This window comes from Tyto alba, unplaced genomic scaffold, assembly GCF_018691265.1.
Source record: "Tyto alba isolate M040663 unplaced genomic scaffold, T.alba_DEE_v4.0 Super-Scaffold_7, whole genome shotgun sequence".
Lineage (NCBI taxonomy): Eukaryota > Metazoa > Chordata > Aves > Strigiformes > Tytonidae > Tyto > Tyto alba.
In genome coordinates this window covers 6,807,090-6,826,410 of record NW_024881328.1, presented here as the reverse complement: position 1 = coordinate 6,826,410, position 19,321 = coordinate 6,807,090, and the positions used below count along the sequence as shown (strand labels likewise).

The window sequence follows — 19,321 nt, the reverse complement described above, 5'->3', positions numbered from 1 at the left end:
AAGATCTTTTGACTCAGCTGGCATTCAGATTTTCTGATTGCTGTTAGGTTTTTTCTGAGGGTGTTTTTTCAATACCTTTATAGAAAATGGACTCAAGTACTACAAGGGGGTCTTTCAAGGAGTTGTGAAATGAAATTAAGATTTTTGGCTGAAGTTCAGGACCACTTTCTTACTAATGGAAAACCGGTAAGTAAACTCCTTGGGGTAAAAAAAAAAAAAAAAAAAAAAAAAAAAAAAAAAAAAAAAAAAAAAAAACCAAACATAATACATATTATATAGGTGATTTTAAATTAACCTTAAAAAAAAGTGCTAGGGTGGATAATACCAGAGAGCAACAGTCCCATTTCCATAGCAAGGTACATTAGAACTATAACGTCCTGTCCCAGCTCACAATTTCCTGTACATGTACATCATTTAGACTTAATTTATCATGGCATTTTTCATATCTGAATGCTTACACAATGAGAAAGTGTTAAGTAAGCTTATATTTTAATTCTTATATGATAAAAATGAAAAGATACCTGACTAGTGTGGAAAGGGTTAGCTTTTGAGAAAAGCGTTGTGACAGCTCTTGAGAGGTGTGAATGTTAAAGAACACCCCAAAACACCACGGAAGATGAACACCAGCAGGAAAACAAAGCCCTTTTTGTCAGGTATTTTTTAGGTTTTAGCTTCTCACATTCAAACTAAAGCTGCTGTTTAGCACATCTAATAAGACCTTTGCTTTAGATAGGTCAGGTACCCCTCTGTCCTCTTGCTACAAAAACAACCCCTGAGCCCTCCTCCATCTCTCCTGTGACTCCAAAGCTGAAACATTCTCAGTCCCTTTACAAGGGACTTTTGCAAGGTCAAAAGTATAAAGTTTTTTGATCAATTAATAAGCTATTTTATTTCACAGAAAGAATGTATGCTAAACTGAACAAAGAAGTACAGATAGTAAAAATTAATAATTTTCATAAAAAGCACCAATTATCATAAGTTCACTAAGAATGATCTGGAAGCTCATGGAACATAATACAGTAGATACTCCCACAATATCCCATGTGATAGTTCTCAGCTCTAAGTGCACTGTGAGCTAAGAGCATTTGTTTCTGCAGAAACCAACATAAGGAGGTAAACAGGCAGTATTCATGGATATTCACGATTTGAAATTGTAGAAGAGAAACAAATTCTTTGGACTAATTTAAATTGGTCCAAAAAGTCAGTAAAATTCATTGGTGTAGTAAAATTCCTTGGAATTTTAAAGAAATGTTTTGAAGAAAAACATAATTTTTTCCGGGGCATCATATTCAGTTGAGATATCAGACTACTGTGTGTTATACTAAAGGTAAAAACTCTTTTAAAAGAAGGACTTATCCTGCAGTTTGAGAAAATTAAAAAATAAAACTGGCAAACCCCCTCAAAACCTTTTCTTCACTGAAAGACTGTGCTTGTTGGCAGCAAGACTTCCATTAAAAATATATTATTCTTAATGCAATTTACATTTCATTTCATTCTTTTACCAGAGCATCCAATGTTGTCTCAATACCGGTGCACTAATAATTGGTGAAGAAATTGGTAGACAGGGAAAAATATAAAAAGCTATAAAATTACACTAATTGTTCTGTCTAAAGTGAGCATTGTGAGTGAAATGTAACTCCTGCCAATTTGACTTTTTAAAAATCTGTACTTTTTCTACTTTCTATTATAAACATCCATTTTGATGTCTTTTTCGAATTGGATTGTTTTATAGCTATTTTAATTGTTTTTCCATTAGTCACCTTAGTGATGTGGAACAAATACTTCAATGAGACCTAAGCTGAGCAAACCTCTCTTCAAATTTGGTTGGCCCTTAAAAGCCAAAGACGTGCTTAGAGTTGTGCCTTGATTGCTTGAACATACATATCATCTGGGAAGAAAGAATACTTCTGGATAAGCAGTCAGGACAATCAGGAAACCTGTCACTTTTGCCTGAAGTATTTCATTCATCATGAAACAATCTTGACTATTTGCATCACTCAATCTACATACAATTTGACTTGTATAAATGTTTGTAAATGAAAAATTGAAAGCTGTAAAAACTTACTGAATTGAAATTTGGCTTCTGCCTCAGTGACTTTTTAATAAATATTCTTTCTGCAAATACAGACTGATAACAAATTGAAGCTAAGCAAGAGGCCTGTTTCTCAAATTAGGTAAGTGACTGCCAAGCTCTTTCACCTCTTCACCCAGGCATCTGTGTGGACAGTCCGAGTCATCTGCTCTCCAAGTCGGAGTTTGTATTTTGATATCTAAACTAATTATGCCAAACGTTCTGGTGTAATCCCATGTACTTTGTTATCTACATTCGGCAGCATGTCATGGAAAGAATGAGCAAAATCTGTGACATGAATACAAGAACTGATAAAATTAAAGGACACTGAGAAGAGCTTGTCGAGTCCCCATTCCCTCAACACTGGTAGTGAAAAAAGGTTACACAAAACTTTGCTGATTCCTCTGAAAATTGATTTTGGGGGGAGAGTTTCTGAAAATGTTGAAGAGTGATATTTCCATAAAGAATTGGTTTGATTTTTGGTTCTGAAATGTCTTTTACCTACATTTTAAAAAGTGTCTATTAACATAACACAAATCAATGTTGCTGTAAGTCTTATCAGGAACTTTCTGGAGCACAGCTTTTTGAACATCTGTGGAATTAGTTTCAAATCATGTTTTATCTTGAAAAGCTCTGTCTTTTTGTTCTCTGTGCCGTTGTGTAAGGCCAGCTGCCTTTGAAACTGCGTGTTGAGTTCTGCCTTCCCAATTCTATCAGCAAAAAGATCCACAGGAGAACTAGGATTTGCATGTGGACCGAGGTGATTTAATTGTACTTCCACTGCATAGCGATCAACCTGTTTTTTCTACAGGGTTTGAAGGAGAGGGAAAGGGCAGAAGGCTCACAGGTGCAGAGGTTTTCTTGAACTTAAGTGCAAGGAAAGAGACATTCTATATCTGTTTTGAGGGGAAGAAATGAGAAAAATTGTACAGACCTCCTGAGGGCTGAAAGGCAGCACCTGAAAGCAAACCATGTTGTAATACACATGAGCTGTGAGGAAGCTATCCTAGATACACTGGAGAAACAGCCCTGCACATGCAAAAATGTTAGCTGTCCTCTTGGGCCAGGAAACTCAAGAATGTCTCTCTCTCAGATCCTTTCATCAGGAGGCAGCATTTCATCTCACAGTTGTCAGAGATCAGCACCTCTTCTGAGAAATTTTGGAGACCTAAGCAGAGGAGCTGCCCCCCTTGGTTCAGTCTCTGTGTCTGCCCACTCTGACAGCACCTTATCCAGGAGGAAGGTCCAACCCAGCGTCTGACGGTTAGGCTCTGCTCCCACAGAGATTTTACACTAACCTCTTAAAACACAAATCCCTATCTATTTAAAATAACTAACTGGATAGAAAAGGTGCACTGCCAAACATCTTTCTGTTTCCCCAAAGCCACATGGCAGCACGTGTCCCCAGTCTGGGGTACAGACAGCTGTGGGGTGCAGGACAGGCAGTAACACCACAGTGAAGTGAGTGTTTTATGCATTTCATCATTACATGCTGCAATTTTCAAAGCACATCTGCAGTCTTCCTACAATAGCAATATATTTTTCTCGGCTATAGAGCCTTTAAATGATCTCAGTCTTATAAAAAACAACCAATTTGCAGAAAATAACCATCCAGGCTGAGATCGAGACCAAGAGTAGCAAGCACAGTGTCAGTAAGGCACTGATTTCCTGGAAATATTTAGAAAGTAGGTATCATTCTGTGAATAAAAGGGACTAAAACTGCAGCAGAGAAACCAGCATGAACAGGTATTCTTCCTGCAGTCATTCAAGACCAAGATCATGACCATGACATCCCTGCTCACACCATGCTAGCCCTCAGCTGCTGCCCAGGAGGCAGTCAGTGCTCTGTTCCTGCACTGCACAAGCATCAGTCTTGTAACCAGGGCATCAAAGCTGGCTTATTCTTGCTGCCTAATCAGGAGTTTCAGCTGGGGTTTCCAGAAATGAAATACTAATGATTAACAATTGATTAATACAACTGCATCAATCTCAGGTGATTACCTGGAGAAGTGATTGTAATTTGCACTTTTGGATTGCCTACAAAGACACCTGTTTTAAGCTCATATTGTTTTGGTTGGTAGGTTGTTTTTTTTTTTGTTTGTTTGTTTGTTTGTTTGTTTTTTTGTTTTGTTTTGTTTGTTGTTTTTTTTTTTTTCCCCTACATGACATTAATGTGAGTATTTCTACAGGCATTTTAATTTCTGAAGGGAAGCAAATTGTGCTTTGCATTTTAATTTACCATGACAACTGATTTTCTCCTAAATAATTTCTTAGCAACATAAGAAATTCCTACTTTCACTTGCCATCTTGCAAACGGCTCATCACCGGCCACAAAGTGCACAGCCTCTGTCTCTGTAATGTTCAGGAGAGGAATCTGGCAGTCAACAGCCTCAGAGCTAAGAAAATCTGCTTTTGTGGTTTCTCGTTCTCTTGATATCCATTCGTCATTGAGATGCTACAGCAAAACAGAAGGAGAGAGCAGAAACTGAAGGCTCGTATAAAGAAATTCCAGTTGTCAACATATGTTTATATTTCTAGTTAATAATATAAAGCATTTCCAGATGGCTTATTTAAAAGAAATTATGTAGTTACTGTAGCCACAGTAAGGAGCAAGCCATGCTCATCTATGCATGCAAGTAGTTTATTGATTTAGGAAGTTCTGTGGTCTGCACTTGGGATGAGCAGCTGGGATGAGACAGGGTAATGTGGTGGAGGCAACTTTGTGTTTGCTCCAGGAGCTCAGCAGCCAGCTCATTGCTCCTTGAAGGCCATGTCAGCTACTTATCTAGATCAGCTGCAGAAGACATCACGGCTTGTTAAGAGCCTGGGGAGCCCTAAGCGGGCATGGTAGGCAAATCTCAGCTGTGCCTCATTAGCATGTTAACACTGAATGGGAATCAGGCTGAATGTCTTTTATGAGGTGGATTTGTGGGATGAATCAAACACTTCATCTCTGAGTATGATGATATACCAAATAATTCAGTCCTAGCATTGCCTGTGTATAGTTGTTTATAATAAAATTACAGTGTTAGCAAAAGAGATGGGTTTAATACTCATTAAAACTTCTGATTTGATATCGAACTGTGACTAAGAAAATTCAGATAAGAGTCTCTGTAGCTATGTTGAGGAAACCTTATATTTAACCACAAAACTTAGCATTCAAATGTGTTTAGGAAAACAACCAAGCGTACCAATTCCAGATGCACAAAATGAGAAATAATATTGTGATTTCAGGCTTCACCAGACTACAGTGCAGCTGAACCAAAGAAGAGTTAAACAAAACCCCACAGAGAAAATTAGCAAGATTGCAAAGCTGTGCATTTCCAAGGATCCAGACCCGGGAAGGGCTGAGCCTCCTCAGCTCCCCTTGCTTGCAGCAAATATACTGACTGTGGGGTTTGAAGATATCTGCATCATGCCGTGGCAGTGAGAGATGACGATACTCAGCATGATTCGGGGTAAAAAACATGTGAAATTTTGAGTGTATCATTAATACTATATGAGGCCATGGGAAGTTTCTCACAATTAATCTGATGATTTCACAGTGCAGGTTGGGTGACTCTCTGAAGCCGAGGCCAAACACCCGGATCCTGGTGCAGTCAGAGGCACGGACGTCGCAGAGGCCCCCGTTCTCTAAGCCTGTGATCTCCAAAGCTTGTTCTGAAAGGGTGAGAGAGATATAAAGCTTTAGAGAGCAACACTTAAATGCTGTTCTGTTCTGGTTTAGGAGAGATTTTGTTGTTCCTGGCTTTGGTTTAATTATCTTCTTTGGGGTCTTCTTTGCCTCCCTGTGAATTTCTCTTGAAAAGAGGAGCAGCAAGCATCAAACCTCCATTGAATAATTTCCCTCTGCATCCAGTACTTCAAGATATATCAGTAAGCATTATATGGCTCATGGAATCAGTTAACTGAAGCTGTGGCTTCATGTTAAAAGGTCTCCAGTTGTAATACTTCTGCTGACCCAGATAACAGGATGGGAGCACAGCTGGGAGGACAGGGTGTCGTGCCATAGCATAGAGAAGCATGAGAATGAGAACTGGAAATATCTGAAGATAACCATGCCACCAGGCTCCTCATCATGTGAAACAGCAGTGCAAAAGACAGTCCTTTTTTTCTGAAAAGCTGTGGATGCAATAAAAGTAATGATCCCCAAAGGAATGCTTGCTTGTGAGGGTTGTTATTAATGGGTGGTGCTCAGCTCTGCACAGCGTCAGCACAAATGTCACGCACCAAGTTTCACTTAAAACCTATTTTGAGGCCCTAAGTAAGGCTTAAGTGATGTGCAGCCTGTGCTGCCTTCCTTACAAGGTTGAATTTCACTCATTACTGTTTTTAAAAAGTTTTATGATTCTCAGGTAAAGTTTCATTTGTGTTCTGTTGTACTTTAGGCATTCACCATTTAAAATCGCTCATCAGCTTCATATTGGGGTTATTTTTACAGAGTAAAAATGCAAGTTCATTGGATGGCAGAATTCACATCTTTACTTTAGAAAAAATATTAGGCAGAGATCTGCACTGGCACTTGGATAGCACAACACTCAGAAGGCCTTTAATATCCTATGTCAATAGCAGCAGTCAGTCAGGATCGTGGTTTTGTAATTTTATTGATAATATTTGTAGTTCTAATGGTCAGGAGAAGCCATTATCATAACAAATAACAGAAAGCAGAAAATTTACTTCTTGTTTCCTGAACAACACTTAACAGCAGGGACATGACCGGGAGCCCTCAGGGGCATGCCACGCACCAGCACAGTGTATTGTAAGCTGATTTCCCTGTTGTGCTGTGTGAAGTGGCTGCTTAGCTTTTCCTCTTCCCTGCCCCATCACCACGGCTCTGGCAAAGCAATATTGCCCATCAGTTTTCTCTGAGCTGTAGCTTGTCTAAAGCAGAAGCTCTGTGGCGCCTACTATTTTAATGGGACCTTGGTTCAGCTCTGATTCAAGGGGCCAAATGCCCTGAGCTGAGTTGGTACCTTCCCCAGCACCTCACTGTTCCTTTAGGGCTCTGCCATTTAAGCTGTAACTAGGATGAATGCAGTTTAAATGCTGCAAAACCACCAGATTGCAGCCCTAAACAACATAGCTACATGACTCCCATTTTTCCAGAGAAAGGAAGGAAAGCAACATAAATGTGAAAAATAGTGAAAAGACTTTTCCTGTACCTCTGAAATGCTTTTAGCTTTTCTTTCTTTTATTTTTTTGTTATTGATTTTACTGCAGCAGTATTAGCAGCACTGTTGGACACTTTGCAATATTTACAAGAAGAGAAATGGCTTACAGCTTGTCAGCATTCATCAGTTAGTTGTGGAATCCTATAATGTATAAAACTATTAGTCAGATGTAGTGAATGGTTTTGATAAATTGCCTTCTTCTGTGGTTAGTGCATAAAAAATAATAATAAAAAAAAGCTTCATTACATTTTTCATGAGTTTTTAATAGTTAGCCCCACTAGTACTGAGGTAGCTCAGACTGCATTAACATTTTCATTATCGTTGCAGATTTTCAGGCTTCTGTGGGTGAATTAAGATCTCATAGCCTGGGAAGGAGTGAGGCACAGGAGTGTCTTAGTTTCCTAGGAAGGCACTCTCACGTTGGTTGCTTGTTGAAGAGCTCCACATGCTTTCCCAAGGGTTTCCTTACATCTTTATGAGCATCCTGACACTACCACAACAACTCTGTGTCAGGGCCAGGGCAAGATTATCCAGCCTCAATGCTTTTTGAAATGACTTATGGTATCAGCATGACATTTTGGTTTTATTCCTCTCAAACCATTCTGTACACACTTCTGTACAGCATCTTTAAATTGATCTAAATCTGGAGGAAATATGTCGCCATATATACTTTGGATATCTTCTCTCAGGATTTTCCATGTTGTGGGTTAATCAAGGTGAAAATGAGATTTATTTTCCCAGTGAAAGGGGTGAAAGGTTCATGGAAAAAAAATGGAACTTGTGTTTTCTGTGATTTGATAAAGGTGGGGAAGAAGGAGGGGACCGAGTTGTTATTTTAGTGGGCTTTTTTCTGTTACCTCGGCCAGCCGTGTCAAGCCATCGTAGCTGGGAGCACTCTAAAGGGAGGAATACACAGCATGGTTGTGTGGGAGACCATATTTAATTTAATGCACTATTCCTTTATTTCTGGCCAGCTGAAATGTGGTACTGAGGAGGCAGTGGAACCCCCATGCAGATTTTTACCAAGGCCTTTCACAGTGGGTGTTAGGAGGAGAGGAAGAAACAGAATAAAGCCTGATGGCAAATGAAAGTAATCATAATGATTCCTTTTTAAACAAATGGTTACTAGAGTTCAGACCTTTAGACCTCAGTATAGGCAGTACATTACTTTTAAAAATGGTCATTATTTTTATCTGTTTTTTAAAATGAGATCTCACATTTAATGGGTGTAGGAATTTTAGGCATTTTTTTAAAAAGTGTCTTTCTGTCTGTCTTTCCCTTTGTCTTCTAGTTTTGTCATATATTAGCTAGTTTTAACCAAACACAGAAGGTAGAATCTTGACATTAGCATTGGAAAAGTCTCATGACAGTTGGTAGCTGGGTACTCACCCATGCAGATCCTGCTCTTGGTGGGGGAAACACAATCAGGGTTCAGCTGTTGTTCATTGTCCCCGTGTTAGTGGATGGGTAGTTAATAAGCCTGGGCATGGCATACGCTTGCAGGCCAGAGACGTGGAGACGTGAGAAGGAAATGCTGGAGAGCCTGAAAAACTTTAGGAAAAGAGCTGCAAGTAGTTCAGTGGAAGGCTGGAGGGGAGAAAGACAGCAAAAGAAAGAGCTGGGAAATACCACAAAGGTGAGAGTAAGCGCAAAAGTGCAGATACTCAGAGAAAGTGGAGGTCGTGGAGACCTGGGATGGATGTCTGCTGTCTGTGGAGAGGCAAGTTAGAGGCAGGAGAGAAATCTGTGGGAGATCAGGCAGTGCATGGAACACGCTTGTGAAAAATATGATCAGTTTGAATGTTAATAATTTATGCTTAGGAGACTGAATGCCAAAATATAACAGAATCCAGGAGAGAACATCCTCCTCCTTTTCTCTGTATGGTCTATAGGCCAAAAATGTACTTTGACTTTTACTGGTAGATTAAAAACTGAAGCTCAGGGCAGCACCTGGGGTTCAGATGAGTGGCAGGGTGCAGTCATGTTATGGAGGAGGATTTAAGGAGCAGTGTGTTCACATCTGCTGGCTGAGCATCCTGATGCATTTCTAATGCCTGGCCTGCATGCACACCAAGGAAACACACCCAAAATGCATCCGTCACCTGGTAGAGCATTGCAGTGGGACACTGATGAACAGCAGATGTTGGGGGAAAAAGTTTTAAAATCTTGCGTTTTAATGAAACTGTCTTGGAATAAGAAGGAGAGAGGACTCGAGTTGAAGGTTGCATCTAAAAGGCCTCCAGAACTCGGGTGATTAGACAGAATTAAGAGATCTGTCCTGTTTGGTTTGCAGTGCTTTCATTGTGCCTCCCTTGAGAGACAGGGACCCTCGTGGTCCCTCTGCTTTAGCCCCAGTAGGAATTTGTAGGAAATAATAGTAAGTTCAGAGCTGCTGGCAGTGTTGTCAGTGCGGATTCTTTCTGTAAGCATTTACATGAGTCAAACCTGACGAGCAGCAAAGTCTAGATAATAGAATTAAAACCTCTCTGCATAAATATACAATTGGTTTTATAGATATTAGTTGTAGTGTATTATGTACATAATAAATATGCACAGATGTATAAGTAGAATGGAGACAGCTGACACAAAATCAAGGATCTTGCAAAACTACACTTATTGAAGTCCTACTGATGAATAGAAATGGCTCATGTTGGGTTTCCACTTTTGATTAGAAAAGTATCCTATCATGAACAAACATTATTCAGCAGTATTTGAAAGCTACACTTGAAATTTTGGGCTGGATCTGGAACCCTGAAATTAAAACTGGCAAGATTTTTGTTCAAATAAAGAGAAGAAAATGGACTGCCCTGTTTTTCCTGATCAGGGTGATAAATAAGCCACCTAAGTCATGAAAAGCAAATCAAGAACCAGATCGTAGGTGCTGGGTATGGTCACAGCTTTGCTGAAGTGCAAAAAAAAAACTTGCCCATTTTGTCCAGTTGCCCTGTCCTTGAAATCATATAGCTGGTTGAGCAAGCTGCTGTGCCAGAGCTTGTTGGTGTGGCTGTGGACATCTGACTGTTGCAGCTGTAAGGTTTCTGTATCAGAGCAGACTGGTTAGAGCAAGTCTGAATCTGCCTGCCTTCAAATACCTGCACAAATATTATATTTCTTTCTTTTGTATGTAGGGTTATTACAGAAATCATATACACAATTATTGAGTGCATTATTCTGGAACTCATGTTATCCATAACCCAAAGCTCATTTGAAAATCCTCCCTAAGAAGAATTATTAGCAGCTATATGCTGTTTGTCAGGCATTTTGCGCATCAGTGACCTTCCTGGCTTCTAATGAAGACTGTGTTTGTCCCTGCTTCCAGAACCAGTTTTCAAAGAACCAGAGTTTGTCATAGTACCAAACTATATGCCTACGATCTTTAGATTACATGGAGTGAATCCAGCTTTCTGCTTTGAGGGTCTCTGGTACCCAGTATGGATTGCAGAAGTGATCCCTGGGAGAGTATGGGAAAAGTGTTTTGCAAGTCCTCACTGCATGCGAGAAATGGACTGGCTCCATTTCACACTGAAAGCATCCATGTGCTGCAACAATATGGTAGATTATTTTTGCTTTAGATATCTCACTGTGACATTTTATGTTTATCTGATCCTTCTATTTTAAAAAGGGTTGCTAGCAATTTATTTTAGCAAAAGAAAGGAACAGGAGTGCACTGTTAACTGTAGAATATCGCCTCTTTTCTGTATGGCCTTGATGGGTGCTAAAATGTCAGATCTGGCTGTGCATTTGTGGTGCTTACTGGCACAAGAAAGCAGGTCTCAGTTTCAGTCCCTCGAAGCCACTTCAGGGCAGAACCCCTGGCAGCACCTTGCAGCTCCCCACAAATGACTGCAGAGATTCCACTCAAGGGGATTTGGGCACGAGGGTGCTTGTGGGTGTCATCATGGTCCTTATGTCCACGCTAGTATCCAACTGGCTGTTTTTAGTAATTTTTCCAGTTTTACACTTACTGAATTAGAATAAGATCTGGTTATTACACTTGAGTTTTTATTCACAATTGGCTGAACATTCTCTACTGGTTTGTGGGTTCTTTACACAACATAAAGCGTGATGATAAATGTGATATAGGTTTGCTCTGAATTTTTGGCTTTGGTCAGTTTAAATCAGACCTTTAAATGTTTTGCAGGTTTTAATTCTATAGCTCATAAACTGCCATGAATTTGTCATTTATCATGTGTGCATGTGTGTGAATATTTGGGGAAGAAGATTGTTTGTTCAGGGCTTTATGTTTTGTTTTGGATTTAAGAAGATTTAAGGCTGAAATTTCCTGTGATGCTTGCAAACATCCTGATGTAAAGAAGTTATAGGTATGCATCTGGAGTGTCTGGCTTCGGTCAGTTTAAATCAGACGTATAATTTTGTAAACTTTTCTGGCATTTAATTCTATATACTTCAGAAAATGGTTTTGTTTAGCTACATGTTTCACTTAACTGCTTTCACTGTTTTGCATTAAAGCAAATAAACTAATCACCAGAAAAGACTAATCTCCCTGATCTGATTTGCAGGGAATAGTATGGATCACTGAGCATGCAACCTTCCATGTCCCTTATCATGAGGATTTGATATCCTTTTAAAATTTGTTTTCTATTGACTTTGTAACTATCAAGCTAATAGCCCTCTTCCCACTCAGCCAGGTCTGTGCTTTGAATGGAAAGAACTGGGAGTAAAAACAGTAGATTAAGGCTAGTATTGATGTTTGCCTTTTCAGATGTATGTTTATTGCTTCTGCACCATCAAAAAGTAAACTAAAATTGCTATGAAAAGAAGAAAAACTTAAAAACTAGCATGGAGTTTGTCAATCCCTGAGAAATACCCACAAATATGTTTTATGTGACTGGGAAAAATCTGACTCCATTAATATAAAACAGAGTACATAGGTTTCAGTCAGGATGCATCAATGTTAGGTTAGGTTCACTTTTTTTTTTTTTTTTTTTTTTTTTAATTTTGATTCTTAACCATGTTTCATTTTTAAATTTTGTATTTCTTATTAAAATTTTTGTGGTTGGAGGTGTTCATTCACTCTAAAAGCATGAGAGGGGCATTTTAAAAGCAGAGAAGTCCTGTGTTCAAAAATTTATGCTTGGACAAGTAATCTCAAAGCCTTCATATTTACTCATTATGCTTACTCATTATGCCTCTTCTAATTATGAACACTAATGCCACCTTTGTTTTTATCTTGAAGATAATATATGGTTGTAAATCTTTATTGCCCTGATCTTTAGATCCTGTAGAATAATTTTGCTATTATTATTAGGATTCGTAGCTCACTCAGATGAGGACCACTCCTCTGAAGATGTCTGAGAGAAAGAAACACTATGTTTTGTAAATAAACTTTTAAAAGATTTTTTTTTTCCAGTTTGCATTTAGTATTAAATCATAAATTGGTTTAACTAGGAAAAAGCTGGATAGCTAAAACCAATATTATCTTGAATTGCATAATATGTATTTTCATATTTGTTCTTTATCTATTTTCCAATATTATCTGTTAAGCTGAGGAAAAAAATGATTTTAAGTGGAGATAACAGATCTCAAAAGAAAAGTTTTAAATTTCAAGTTATATAGAACCTCTTTTACAAAGTATTGATATCTTAGTGAAACTTCTTTAATGTCAGTTTGAAGGAAATAAGACTATATTCTTAATATCTTTAAGCTCTATGTAAAGAACGCAATCCCTGTGGAATGAAAGCAGCATATTAAAGTGAGTTTTATGTTGCAACAGTATACAGAGAGCTGCATGAAATGTTCCCTGCTTTACAGAAATTATTACTGAATAAAAAATGTATTTGATAGAAGCAGTTGAGTTAAATTCTAAGCTATAATACAATAGCACTGCCGCACTTACTGTCCATCAGTTGTCAAGTGAACAAGTACATACTTGAGGGAACATGTGGGGCATAGGCATAGGAAATATTAGAATGTCCCTCAGTTGGCTAGATAGGAAAACTCAATATTGTGGAATGGAAAAGGCAATAATTAATACGAGATAAAATAAAAAAGAAAAGAGGATTTGTTAAAAGAGACCTAATTTTTTCTCGATAATGTACATTTTATCAAAGTAATAGTAACTGTGACTTTGTTAATACTACATCCACCAAAGTCAGTGGAATTATTATAATGAAGAAGAAAATTAAGCTTAATGACTTACTATTTGAAAAGTAAAAAAGCTTTTTAAAGAAAAATGCCATTTAATTTTTTTTCTTTATAGTAATAGCACTCTGTTTTGGTCATAAAAGTTTAAGAGTAGTAAGGATGATGTTTGCTGTTCTCACAAGAGTGTGTGACTTCTTTTGAAATCGAATTTTGAAAGATTGATATAATTGATTGTTAAAGCGTAGTGCATTCTTACTATCATATAAAGTATTTTGCCATTTTTGCAAAAAGCTTGGTTGTGATTTTTCTTTGTTTACTAATCTAAACAAATCTGAAAACCTGATCAATTCCTGTGGAGAGGATCAGACAGAAATTCCACAATTTCAGGTAATTCTGAGGCCCTTATGGTGATATAAAATGTAATTCTCCCTGGAAGGTCTGATCCCATCAGCACCAGAGGCTGGTTGCAGAGACAGAGGCTACCACCTTTACATACAGTGAGTAGTATGTTTCTTAATAGCTATCCTGGTGATTTAATAAATTAACTGTTTTTTCTTTGAAAATTCTAGTATGCATTTTTTACTTTGTATAGCATAATTTATGCTCGGAGAGCCTCTTGACCATATACAGCCTAATGGCTCTGTCTGAGCTATTGTGATGTATCACGTCAGCAAAATATATATTGCATATGCCAAAAAGTATCCATTTACTTGACTGACTAACAGCCCTTAAATAATCATTATGGCACTTTGATCTGGAATTTAAAGACCACTGAATTGATAGAAGTGGGAGAAACATATTTATTTCAAAGTCAATATGTTCCCATAAAAAATCTTCAAAGGAGATGTTTGACGTAGAGAACTGAAATACTCTGTCCCCTTTTATCTGAGGATCTTGAAACAATTTGAATATTTTCTTTAAATGCCTCCCTCATGTTTTGTCCTTGAAAACAGGAATTAAGCTTAGAAATAAAACAATTATATAGATGGTGAAATATCTATAATACATATTTCATTCTCAACTTGCATGACTGGCCTGATGAAAGCTCTGATCTTATTCTTCCATGGGGAAGAGACATCCTCATTCAGAAGACCCCCACCTGAGGAACTGTAACAGCAGACCCCATACTTCTGCTCAGTATATTTAGTTTTAATAGTTGGTGCTTTAATTAATATTATTTAATTAGAGACTCAGTCCAAAGCAGTATGTTACTTCAGAAAGGTCTATATAATAATTCAAAAAATATCAGAGTTCAATTAATGTAGCTGCTGTTGCAGGTGGGTCTGAGGGACCTGTGCGGTTGTGGTTCACCTCTCTGAAAATGTGGTTGGGTTCACAACTTCTTAGTAACACTACTGAAATTTACTGATATGAAAATGGGATATCCATAAGTATGTTCAGTAAGTGTTAACTTCTCACCTTCTCACCATCATTTTTGCTCTCTTTGATTTCTTTACTGGCTATTTTTTTCCCAGAACCTTCCACATAGAAATTTAAATTTCAAGTGTCATTACTTCACTGAAACTAATTTGTCCTTATTATTCCTCATTACCTTTTATCTTGTAATTGCTCTTTAGAGCTTCATGCAATCTACCTATTACATCCCTCTATGTGTGCTTTACTAGTCCTGATTTTTTTTTATAAGCAACATGGTCAATATATACAAATGGTAAGCACCAACCTGATTTGCTATCTGCAGTAATTGGATTCTGCATTTAATTACAGGTGCTAATGACATTTTAAGCACCTTATACAGGTGTTGGGGGGGGGGGGGGGATTTATGAAATGTTAAGCAACATTAAGAAAGTCTAAGCTTCTGGAACATGGCCAAATTTCAGAGGTGCCTTTCAACTACAAATTGCAGTTTTCATGTGAGGATAATTATAGATCTGGCCACCTGGACTGCTCCTGCTGGAGTCAGGCAGAGCAGAGGAGTAAGTCTGTCTGCAAGCCACACTTTGCATCTTCTCTCTTTCTACGTGTTTTCATTTAAAATTATTCCAAACATATTATGTGGTGCATTCTGATCAATAAAACTACTTCACAGCCATATTTTTGTGTGTGTGTGCTGGTCAAAACCAGTGGCAGAATACATTATTGTGTATTGGCAGTGTAGCTGAGATTGGATGACCTTGGAAAAGATATTTGAATTATGTTGATGGCCTCCTTGATCTTGGGGGAGTTTTAATTCACAACTATAATTCCAGCCTGAGAAAATTAGACGAAGATTTGTTTAGGAGGTAATGGGAAAATATATGGCCAGTAAAAGGAGCTGCCTTCTCCTTCATCACTCATGTAACTTCTCCTGAAAAACTTTTTCATAACAATGGCATTTAAGAGTTAGCATTTCCAAAAGCAACATACATTCTCCTGTTCCTTCAGTCTTTCTTTTTAAAAGAAAATGAAAGAGGCAGCAGTTTTATATGTCCTGTAGAAACCTAATTCAGTTTTTAATTTCTCATCCTTTTCTTCCCTTCCTACAGATCCTCTGCTTGTTAGTGCAACAGTCCAAAGGCTTATCCTGCCTGTGCTTGCACAGATCTGATTGCCTGCACGCTGCCAGCCAGGCCAGGGAGCTTGAGCTGCCAGCTACGGGGCTCAAGCTGTTCCTGTTGGAACACACAGCTTTATTTCTGAGACTGATCTTAATTCTTCATCTCTAATAGCCTTTTCTGGTGTGAAATCCTGGCTTTAGTGACGTCAGCAGGACTTTAGATCTGAGGACTTCCAGCCTTTTGAACTGCCATTTAATAGGCACATCATTATTCTGTGATACTGTAGTGCTTGTCCCTGCAAATAGGTGTTACATCACAGGCACACCTTGGGGGTATGCATGCAACCAACCCTGGGGTTGTTTACCCTGGAGAAAAGGAGGCTGAGGGGAGACCTTATCGCTCTCTACAACTACCTGAGAGGAGGCTGTAGTGAGGTGGGGGTCGGTCTCTCCTCCCAGGTAACAAGTAACAGGACACCAGAAAACGGCCCTGAGTTGTGCCAGGAGAGTTTCAGATTGGATATTTCTTCACCTAAAGGGTTGTCAAGCATTGGAACAGGCTGCCCAGGGAAGCGATGGAGTCACCATCCCGGGAGGAATTTAAAAGATGTGTGATGTGGTGCTTAGGGACATGGTTTAGTGGGGGACTTGGGAATGCTGGGTTAACGGTTGGGCTTGATCTTAAAGGTCTTTTCCAGGCTAAATGATTCTATGATTCTATGCTGTCTATGTAGAACATTTCTGCCTATGAAATGTAAAACCAAGCAAATATCTTTAAAAAATGTTGTGGATGAAACTAAAAAATCAAGAACAGCTAAAGGTGAAGCTAACACTAATACCTTGCTTGTCTCTACCAAATTAACTAGCTGACCTTTTATAAGTATTATAATCTTGGAGTGATTGGCATGATAGAACTAAGACTTTATTTCTCCTTGCAGTGGTTCTGACCTCTGCCTGGATGTATAGATCTGCTTTATATTTTGTTTACAAGATCAGGTACTTTTATAGATTCACAGTTTCTGTATTTTTATACATGGTGAAAGTATATTCTAGATCACTCATAAATTAATCCATAAATAGTCCGTAATACATGGAGCTCATTGCAGTTCATCACACTGATTCACGTTAGACAGTGGCAGTACTTTTCCCTCTCGATAGTTAATGCTGAAACCAACTTCCTGTTGGAAGTCTTCTCTTAGCTTCTCTACAGTTATATCAAAGAAAAAGGAAAAGGTTCTGCAAGTTAAGCATGCCAGCTGCTACTGTGGTTTTGTTTTAGTTCTTATGGAATCTTTTTTTTTTTTTTTTTTTTTTTTTTTGCTCAAAGTCAACATGAACTTCAAGTGTTTCTCCATCTCATTATCTCTTGTACCAGTAATACAAGGGATGGACTAACCCAGAGGCCAGGTCCTGCTCACTGTCAGGCTCTGGTGTGGAGCCACCCAGTGTGGCTGGCTGAGGTATCACCCTCCCAGCATGTACTGGTGTTTCACCAGTCTAGCATTAGTTCATACAGGGTATCTGGGAGAGGAAGAGGAATGAGTACCAGTACACACATCCTGTTCTTAATTTCTTCTTTATCAAGTATGCTTTTATGTCTGGTATCAAGAATTAAAACAAAATTATACACATTAAATTACTGACCCTCCTGTAAGGACATAATACCATCTCAAACGCTCCTTTGAGGGATCCCAAAGCTGGACAAGGTTTCTCCAGGAGACTGGATTCAGAGCCTTGTATTTTTGACTGCCTTGCAGACCACTGCATTCCAAAAGCACTACAGTCAGCTTAGTTTCCAGGGTCTAAAGGTCTGACTTTGGGCTGTTGTAAGACAAACATAAACCTTCTGAAGTAAATGAAAAGCTGTCGACAAATTTTGAGTTTGTTGTTTTTAATGATTATGGTCCTCTATCTGTAATGAGATAAAGAAGTGTTTTCTGACATCCAGGTTGCAAGTACATACTATGTACGCAGAAGTTGCATTCAAAGCTTGTTGCACAGACGTCAGGTCAAATACTGAGAAATACATATAAAAGAAAAGATAGCTTTAATCACTGGTCTTCGCTAAAATCTTGGTGAGAATCCATGGGACATGCTGAGAAGTTAATTTTCAACGTTATGTTCCCCAAAATAAAGGAAGCTCTTCTCTTTATAGGGACTGATACGATGACAATCTTCAAACTGTTACCACTGACACTGGAGGACATTCGTACTGCCTCCCACTCACCCATCATGTGGAGAAGCTGAGGACTTTTCTGGCAACATGCTTTGGGAAGAGGCAAGCGATAGCAGTTTCGGGATCCAGTGGTGTATTTTCCCAAGTGTTTTGCATTTCTGGAATCCGTGTTACAGCACGTAACTCTCTCATTTGCCACTCTACTGATCACTGTTGTTCCCATTTGTAAATACTGTGATGTCTTAGGTAAATTTGGTCAGGAAATGGATCTTCTTTATTTTTGATATCTTCATTTTGGGGGAAAACAACAATCCAAACCAAATCCAGCCAAACAAACCCTAGGTTTTTATATGAAGGAGGATCTCTTCTTTAACAAAAACCTCCCCAAAATGTTAATGGATTTTATTCATTAGTCTGTGGGCAGATTGATTTTAAGTTATATTTGCTTAAGTAGCTGCCTTTTTTCTTCTATTTTAATGAAAAACAGATTGTAAAATATTTTGAATAAATATTTTCTTTAGGACGGAGAACACACAAGTAGTTATATTGTCTACAAGGATATTTGATAAACAGCAGTTCCTCTTTAAGATCCTAATTTTCATGCATAGAACAACTCAGAGGTTTCCATGGGCTGAGGGGTCTATCCACAGGAACAATGTTGCATGTTCAGGGTTTTACCCACTATAAGCTGGTAGATAGATTACAAATATAAAAAAAATAAATCTAGATTTTGCAGAAAAGGTTTTAGTGATTAAACTTATTTCCACTAGCCCTGATAACAGTCTGTTGTGTCATTTTGATTTTATTTTTCATTTTTCTTCTGTACGAATGAGTAAGTTCCCAGTGTATGTTCATGGTATGGAATATGCCATGAGTGACGGTTGTCTTATGCTTCTGGAGATGGACAGCTGTAGATGAGTGGGTAGCATATAACCTCACCAGTATGGTGGGAAAAAGAAAAATTAATGGTAAAAGTTCCCCAGGTCAAGTGTACCCTTGGGAAGACATACCCTGTGCATCAAAGAATTATACCACTACCTTTTCCTCATGAGAAAAATAAATACTGATAACTCAAAATGGCAATTTCTACTACATTTTTATTTAATGCTTTCTCTACTGAGCTCACTTTACTTATCTAGAAATCATTCTTGTCCTCGACTAGCTATTATTAATGTGTTCTGTAGGTTTCCTTAAATAAAAAATAATATTTTTACTTAAAGTTTACACCCACGGAAAATATTTTACAGGTGTGAGTTTAAAAAAAAATACAAGTATTTGGCTGTAACTAAGATAATGTGGGTTGT

At 38.2% G+C, this 19,321-nt stretch overlaps 1 protein-coding gene and 1 long non-coding RNA gene across 2 annotated transcripts in view; one reads left to right on the top strand and one right to left on the bottom strand.

Moving 5' to 3' along the window:
• LOC104363351 (von Willebrand factor D and EGF domain-containing protein) overlaps nucleotides 1–19,321 on the bottom strand; it is a 189,028-nt gene that overhangs the window by 81,992 nt on the left and 87,715 nt on the right. The window contains exons 12-13 of the mRNA XM_033003167.1: nucleotides 5,595–5,731; nucleotides 4,365–4,526 (exon numbers count right to left, since the gene is read on the bottom strand). Coding sequence (XP_032859058.1) covers nucleotides 4,365–4,526; nucleotides 5,595–5,731 — 299 coding nt within the window. The remainder of the gene's footprint in view (nucleotides 1–4,364; nucleotides 4,527–5,594; nucleotides 5,732–19,321) is intronic.
• Nucleotides 5,310–18,105, top strand: LOC116964246. Its single transcript, XR_004408637.1, has 3 exons — nucleotides 5,310–5,529; nucleotides 5,617–5,739; nucleotides 17,997–18,105. It is a non-coding gene; the product is annotated as an uncharacterized LOC116964246 (long non-coding RNA).